Below are 7,370 nucleotides of genomic sequence, written 5' to 3' on the forward strand. Positions count from 1 at the left end.
GTGCGGGGGTCCGCGGGTCTGGGCGGGCGGGCGGGCGCCGTGCCCCGCGGCGCTCACGGCCGCGCTCCCGCAGGAGGTGCAGGTGCTGGGCCGGCGGTTCCGCAACCCGGTGGGGCTGGCCGCCGGCTTTGACAAGCACGGGGAGGCGGTGGACGGGCTCTACCGCCTGGGCTTCGGCTTCGTGGAGGTCGGCAGCGTCACGCCCCAGCCCCAGGACGGCAACCCCCGGCCCCGCGTCTTCCGCTTGCCCGAGGACCAGGCCGTCATCAACAGGTGGGCTTCGTGGCCTGGCGGTGCCGTCCCGTGCCCAGCTCCGTGGTGCTGGGCAGCCCGCGCAGGCCGGGTGCTGGAGGCCCAGGCCTGCCCCAGCTGAGGCCCCCTTCCTTGCCCATCGCAGGTACGGGTTCAACAGCCACGGGCACGCTGCCGTGGAGCGCCGCCTTCGAGCCCGGCAGGACGCGCAGCTGCGGCTGACTGCAGGTGGGGGCGCCGCGGGCCAGGCGCTCAGCTGGGTAACGGGGGCAGCAGGGCTGCGCTGCTTGGGGGACACGCAAGGCTGCAGCCCTGAGCCGGGGCCTGTGGCTTGGGGGTCCTTCCCGCTGCCGCTCGGGTCTGGGCAGCTCCGGCGCCGCGCAGCAGTGGCTGAGGCCTGGGGGGCTCCCTGCCACGGCCCAGCGCTGGTCTGGCTCTGCTCCGTGAGCCCGGTGCTGGCTCTGGGCCCCAGCAGCTGGCAGCGTTCGCGCCTCTGCGTTGGACCTCGCCTGTCTTGGGGTGGGCGCTGTGTCTTGTGGCCTGGGGCAGGGACCTGGCGGCTGGTGGCCGACCGGTGCCCGTGTGCTGCAGCGGGACAGCCCCTCGGGATCAACCTGGGCAAGAACAAGAGCTCGGTGGATGCTGTGGCCGACTACGTGGCTGGGGTGCGGGTGCTGGGCCCGCTGGCTGACTACCTGGTGGTGAACGTGTCCAGCCCCAACACCCCGGGGCTGCGGGACCTGCAGGGCAGAGCGGAGCTGCGCTGCCTCCTGGGCAAGGTGAGTGACCGCCCGGCTCCCGGGGCCTCGTGTGCACGGGCCACCTGTGCTGGGTCCGTGAAGTCAGGCCCTTTTCCAAGGGGACGAGATGGGTGCCGCCATCTCCAAATGGGTGTGTGGCAGGGGCTGGGATGTGCCCGAACACAGGGTCCAGCGCTTGGCGAGTGCAGTTGGTTTTGTACCAGGGGCTGGTCATGCTGGTCCTCTTTGCTCCACTCTGCACCCTGCTGCGGGCTGTGCGTGCTGTGCCGCTGCTGGGCGCTCTGGCTCACCGGGCCGTCTTCTCCCTGCTCAGACACGCCCTGTTCTCCCCTGGGCAGTGGCCGGGGCTGCGTGGGGGTGAGCTTGGCCTGAGCCAGGCCAGCGCTACCTGGTGCTCACGGCCCAGCTTCTGCAGGTGCTGGAGGAGCGGGATGCGCTGCCCTGCGTGCCGAAGCCGGCCGTGCTGGTGAAGATTGCGCCCGACCTCAGCGCGCAAGACAAGCAGGACATCGCCGGTGTCGTGAGCGAAGTGAGGCAGCGCAGAGGGGGCAGCATGGGGCCCTGGGGCCAAGGAAGGCACCTGCCACTGGGGCTGCAGCAGAGCCCCCTTGGCAGGTCCAGTGGGGCTGTGTTGGGCTGGTCCGGGTTTAATCCTTGCTATGTCAGGGCCCAGGCATGGCCCCCAGCCAGAGGCAGAGGTCCTGCCCCTTGGCGCTAACCGTGCTTGGATCTGGCAGCCCCCAGCCAGGCAGCTCTGCCTGCCCCTGCACAGGGCAGGGGCTCGAGTCGTGGGCAAGGGGCTGTGGGGAGACCCCTTTATGCTCTGTCTCTCTCCCAGCTGGGGGTTGATGGGCTGATCATCACCAACACCACCGTGAGCCGCCCCAGCAGCCTGCGTGGCGCGGCACGCGCAGAGCCAGGGGGGCTGAGCGGGCAGCCCTTGCGGGACCTCTCCACGGAGACCGTGCGCGAGATGTACTGCCTTACCCAAGGTACTGGGTGGTGCAGGGCCCGGGGGCTGACTCCTGCCTCTGCCTGGCGCTGACCCCCTCCCCTGCTTGCAGGCTGCGTGCCCATCATCGGCGTGGGCGGTGTGAGCAGCGGGCAGGATGCGCTGGACAAGATCCGAGCTGGGGCGTCGCTGGTGCAGCTGTACACGGCGCTCACCTACCGCGGGCCCCCCGTGGTGGGCACCGTGAAGCGGGAGCTGGCTGCGCTGCTGCGGTGAGCACAGGGCCCTGCTGGCCGGGGCCGCCCCGCACGACCATACTTGCAGCGGGGGCCGGGGCCCTGCCGCCTGCCTCGGCCCGTCTGTGGATGGGGCAGCTGGAGGCTGGGGGGAGCTGCCCAGGCCATGCCCAAGGGGTTGGGAGGCCTCTCGCTGGCGGTGCTGCTGCGGGTGCCTTGGCCCCGTCTGGGTCTGGTCCTCACAGTTGTGGTGCTGGGTGAGCAGCCATGAGTTCAGGGTCAGGCAGGCGCGAGGCTGGCGGCTGGCTCTGAGCTTGGGCCAGGGGATCACGGTACCCTCATCTGGCTGCAGGAAGCAGGGCTTTGCCAGCGTCATGGAGGCTGTTGGGGCGGATCATCGGCCCTGAGGGGCGCAGGGCCTGGGCCTGGACACTTGGGCCTGGCTCAGAGGAGCTGCGGGCCCTGAAGACCAGCTGCCAGCACTGCCTTGAGTGTGAAGTGACCTGGACTCCAGCCCGAGGCCCCCCAGGCGGGTGCAGGGTGCTGCAGGAACTCACGCCCCGTGCCTGGGTTGCCTGCGGGAGGCCTGGTGTAGGGGCTTTGGGGCAGCTGATCTGAGCATCGCCCATGCTTGTGCAGCCCCTGGGGCTGGCGTGGAGCCCCATGCTGGGGCCATGGGAGAGGGTGGCAGTGCCCAACCTCCGGCCCTTAGTGGTAGGAGGAATTGCCTGGGCTGCTGTGGCCCCCTCGGCTGCCACGCCCTGCCCTGAGCTGCTACCTCTAGCACTGTCCCCGGTGCTCAGCTGTGTCTTTCCCTGGGCTGGGGTCTCTTGTGCCTGACCCCGTGTGGGGCTGATATCATCTCCTCAGCTCAGGGGCTGCATGGGCTGACATTCGGTCTTTGCCTCCTGCCATTAAACTTGGTGCTTGCTCACTCCCCGGGCCTCATCCTTCCTTTGCTGCTGCTCCGTGCCCGCCCTGGGACCTGTGCTCATGTCTCAGCAGTGGGGAGGAGGGGGCCTGCATGGACCTGGCAAGGAGGTCCCTGAGCAGGAAGGATGGGGCCCTGGCATGGCATCTGAGGGGCTCTCCCACTTCCCTGCTTCTGCTGCATGGCGGGTGGCAGAGGTGGGCAGGCCTGTGCCCTCAATCCCGGGCCCGCGGGCTGCAGGTCAGCACTGACCTGGAGCTGGTTCCCTGTGTGAGAGGCCTGGTGGGAGCTCTGCCTGTGCCGGCCTGGGGGGCTCAGCTGAACATGGACAGGCCGGGTCTGCCCCGGGTGCTGCCCCACCTGTGGTCAGCATGGGGCAGTTGAGCGAAGGGGGCTGGGACACAGCCCACGCTCAGCTGCTGTCGTGCTGCCCTTGGGGGGGGGTGAGACCTCCCTGCCCCCCCAGCCCCAGCAGGCTCCCACCCAGCTGCAGGCTCTGTCATGGCCTTGCCCAGGAGCTTGCTGGGGCCAAAGGAGCTGCCCTTTCCCTGCGCTACCTCGCCCAGGTCCCCGTCCCCTGGGCACGACCACCTCTAGCCTGGTTTGAGCTGTGGTTGCTGCCCTATGGCCTCTGCTGCCCCTTCCAGCCTGTCCCAGCTGGCCTGGACCCTGTTGGCACTGCCCCAGGGCTTCTCAGGCCTGCTTCACATCCCTTCCTTGCTGCATGCAGCCCTGGATCCTCTGTCCTGTTTGCTGCCTGGTGATCACTGGAGCCATGGGACCCCCCACACAAGGCCTGTGCAGCATAGGGCCAGGGGAGCTGCACTGAGCCCCCAGCCCTATTGGGCCGCAGGGCAGAGGCGGAGGGGTGGGCCCTGGCACAGAGCACCACACCTGGCTTCCTGGCAGCCCCGGCCAGGTGAGCCCTGCGGCTACAGCAAACAGCACCAGCTGCTCCGGCCCATTTGGCACCCAGCAGGGGAAGGGACGGGAACATCCTTGCACTACAGGTCCCAGAGCAGACAAAGAGAAAAGCACCCACCCCTGCCCCGGCCCCAGCCAAAAATCACTCTTTTGCCAGTTCCCAAAACGAGAACAGCATGTCCTGATCTGAGCAAACAGCAGCCCAAGGCCAGCTGAGCTGGGTGCAGGGGGAGAAGAACATGCCTATTGCAGCCCCCCCACCCGGCCTGGGATCCTGGGCTGGCAGTGGGGCAGGCTGGGCTGTGGGTGCCCCTGCCCCTGGTAGGCAGACGGCCTCTCCCAGGGCCCCGGTGTGACCCCCGTGGGTCTAGCATCAGGAAACCAATCCAGAGGCGTTGAGGGTGGGCTCACCTCTGGACCCTCCCAGCTGGGCGCAGGGCTGAGCTACTGCAGCCTTCCTGGACCAGGGGTCTGCGGCCAGTGCCCCTCGCTGGCTGCTGCTGCCTGGGCCCTGCTGTGCAGCCAGGCGCGGTGGCAAGGGGCCTGGCCTGGGCATACTGCCAGCTGGATGCAGAGCAGTTTCCCAACATGCACCTCCCCCGCTGTCCCCCTTGCCCCATGCATCAATTCTGGGCAGTGCCGGGGTGCTGGAAGCACCTGGGCAGCTGGCCACATGTTTGTTTGTGGCCCACTGCTGCCAAGGCTGCACTGGGGGATAAAGGCAGCGTGGAGGGAGCCCCCCTGCACAGGCAGCCGCAGCAGCCAGAAGAACAGCAAGCCACGGCGATGGGGTGAGTGCTGCAGCTGCTCTGGGGCCCAGGGGATAGGGTCTTCAGCTGCTGGGGCCAGGGGGGAGGGTGTGGTAGGCACTGAGGGGGGCTAGGACACAGGCTTCAGGCAGTAAGCAACTTCCTGGAACAACTGCACCCCAGCTGTGGCACTGCTGTGGGGAAGCCTGCAGCTCTGTGTCCCAGCAGGTTCCAGTGGGCTGAGCAAGCCCCAAGCTCACGGGACCCAGGGGACGGGAGGATTCTCAGCCTGACGCCAAGGGCCTGGGCTGCTCTGCTCACACGGCTCTTCCTGCAGGGCCCCGATGCTGCTGATCACCACTTTGGTGTGGGGGGTGCTCACCACAGCCAGCGAGGGCCCAGGCACCAATGGTAAGGGCAGGTGCCTTGGGGGGATGGGGTCTGGGATATGCTGGGGAAGAGGCTGGGCCGGGTAGGATGGCAGCGTGCTGAGGACTTGTCTGCCCCACAGGCCAGCGCTGCCCAGAGCCTGCAAAGATTGAGCATGGGCACGTGGAGAACAGGTCCATGGAGAATGAGCAGGGGGAGCACACTGTCCACTACCACTGCAAACCCTACTACCGCCTGCGCGGCCCTGGCAATGGTGAGCACTGCGGCCAGGCCTGCCCCAGGCCAGACGATGGGCAGGGGGCGCAGGGCCTCCTCTGTGCCTGGGGCAGCTGGTGCTGACTGCGCCTCTTCCTGCCAGGCTCGTACCAGTGTAATGAGACGGGCCTGTGGGTGAACCACGACGCTGGGGCTGAGCCGCCTGTCTGTGAGCCAGGTGAGCCCGGGGCAAGGGGTGCCCAACATCTGTGGGGCCGCGCCCTCGACGTGAAACTGGGCCCGCCTCGCCGTTGCCGTCACCACGGGGTGCAGCGGAGCGGATCCACTCCTGGAGGGGCTGTTGCCTGTCCCCAGTGTCCCCTGCTGGGACCGGGCAGTGCAGGAAGGAGGCAGCCTGGGGGGCTGTGAGGCCCGTAGGGGCCATGTGCCAGCTGCAGCTGACGCCAGTGCTTGCCTTGCAGTGTGTGGGAAACCCAAGAACCCGCCGCGGCAGTTGCAGCGCATCATCGGTGGCCATCTGTCCGGCAAGGGCCTGTTCCCATGGCAGGGCCGGCTGGTGTTGCCACGCAACCTCGTGGCGGGGGCCACGCTCATCAGTGACCGGTGGGTGCTGACCACAGCCAGGAACGTCTACCTGGGACAAAAAGCATGCGTCAGCCCTGAGGACGTCGCCCCCACTCTGCAGCTCTTTCTGGGCTCCAAGGGACAACTGCCCGCGGGCACCGTGGAGCATGTGGTCCTGCACCCCAGCTTCAACTCCACCAACTGCAACTCCACCTGCGGCTCCACCCCCACCTCCGTCACCGACCTGGCACTGCTCAAGCTGCAGCAGCCAGTGCTGCTGAGGCCTGAGGTGCTGCCCATCTGCCTGGCGCACAAGGACTTCCTGGAGGTGGGGCGTGTGGGCTACGTGGCCGGCTGGGGCAGGGGCGCCACCCTGGCCTTTGCTGAGCGGCTGCGCTACATGATGCTGCCCGTGGCCGACACCAGCCTCTGCGCCGAGTACTACGCGGGCGGCAGCCCCCTCGGCGTGGCGCCTGACCTGGGCCCCGGCACCTTCTGTGTGGGCATGAGCGAGCTGCGTGGGGACACCTGCCACGGGGACGCGGGCGGCGCCTTCGCCGTGCACGACCCCGACGACGACACGTGGTACGCGGCCGGCATCCTCACCTACGACCGCACCTGCTCCGCCGCCAAGTTCAGCGTCTACACCAGCGTGCAGCACGCCCTGGCCTGGATCCGCCAGACCATGGCTGAAACCTGACCTCGACCAATAAACCTCGTGCTCTGCCAGCCCCGCGTGGTCTCTGCGTGGCGCGGCCGGGCCGGGCCGGGGGATCAAGCAGCCCGGTGCTGCGTCAGGCGCGTTGCCCAGGAATGGGCGGGTTGAGGGTCAGGGGCGCAGGAGCCTTCCTCCCGCCACCAGCCCCGCCCGGCCCTCGCACCCACCGACCCCCACGGGGCTGCCCCTACGCTGCACCCCCCACTTGGCTACGCCCCCACGCTGCCCCCGCCCCCCACATAGTCCCGCCCCCGGAGCGCTGCGGCCCCACGCGACGCCCCCTGCCGGCCGGGAGTGAAGAGGTGAAGGTGCCGAGCTGCCTGCGCATGCGCACTACCAGGCACCCCAGGGGGCGGACCGCGCTGGGGTCCTCCCTAGCCGCCCCGCGACCTCTATGGTGTCGGGCTGGGTGGCCGTTTCCGTCTCTATGGCCCTGGCGGACTCTGGTGCGGACCTCTCTACTCTCCCTCGGACTCGATGGTGTTGCGGATCCACCTCGCCGGCTGCGTCTCTATGGCCTTGGCAGGCTGGGCCGCAGTCCTCTCTAGCCCCGCCCCGCGTTCTGTGGTGCCGGCGGACAGAGTGGCTGCGTCTCTATGATGCGGGGCGGGCAGAGCGCCGCTGCCGCGCTGCACTGTGGGGCGGGTATGGCGGCGCCGGGCGCTGAGGCGATGGCG

The 7,370-nt window shown here is 68.9% G+C and overlaps 3 protein-coding genes across 4 annotated transcripts in view; all 3 read left to right on the forward strand.

Moving 5' to 3' along the window:
• Positions 1–28: 28 nt before the first annotated feature.
• On the forward strand, positions 29–3,138 carry DHODH (dihydroorotate dehydrogenase (quinone); the record flags this gene model as incomplete). The annotated part of the gene is made up of 7 exons (XM_019505338.1): positions 29–273; positions 398–480; positions 844–1,031; positions 1,429–1,542; positions 1,852–2,005; positions 2,078–2,237; positions 2,554–3,138. Coding segments are annotated over 7 exons (999 nt in total), but the record flags the coding sequence as incomplete, so codon positions are not given.
• A 1,608-nt stretch (positions 3,139–4,746) lies between these two features.
• Positions 4,747–6,707, forward strand: LOC109289341 (haptoglobin-like). Of its 2 annotated transcripts, XM_019505335.1 has the most exons (5): positions 4,747–4,847; positions 5,143–5,216; positions 5,317–5,448; positions 5,554–5,628; positions 5,873–6,707. In XM_019505335.1, the coding sequence occupies exons 1-5, from the start codon at positions 4,843–4,845 to the stop codon at positions 6,673–6,675; spliced, it is 1,089 nt and encodes a 362-aa protein (XP_019360880.1). In that variant the 5' UTR covers positions 4,747–4,842; the 3' UTR covers positions 6,676–6,707. The 2 variants fall into 2 exon arrangements, with proteins under 2 accessions (XP_019360880.1, XP_019360881.1); XM_019505336.1 differs by lacking the exons at positions 5,317–5,448; positions 5,554–5,628.
• Positions 6,708–7,120: 413 nt separating this feature from the next.
• Positions 7,121–7,370, forward strand: part of DHX38 (DEAH-box helicase 38) — a 21,700-nt gene continuing 21,450 nt past the window's right edge. Inside the window, exon 1 of the mRNA XM_019505238.1 lies at positions 7,121–7,173. Within this exon, the coding sequence (XP_019360783.1) occupies positions 7,121–7,173 (53 nt within the window). The remainder of the gene's footprint in view (positions 7,174–7,370) is intronic.

Source organism: Gavialis gangeticus, unplaced genomic scaffold (assembly GCF_001723915.1).
Source record: "Gavialis gangeticus isolate Ggan-Ray unplaced genomic scaffold, GavGan_comp1, whole genome shotgun sequence".
NCBI classification, from domain to species: Eukaryota; Metazoa; Chordata; order Crocodylia; family Gavialidae; genus Gavialis; species Gavialis gangeticus.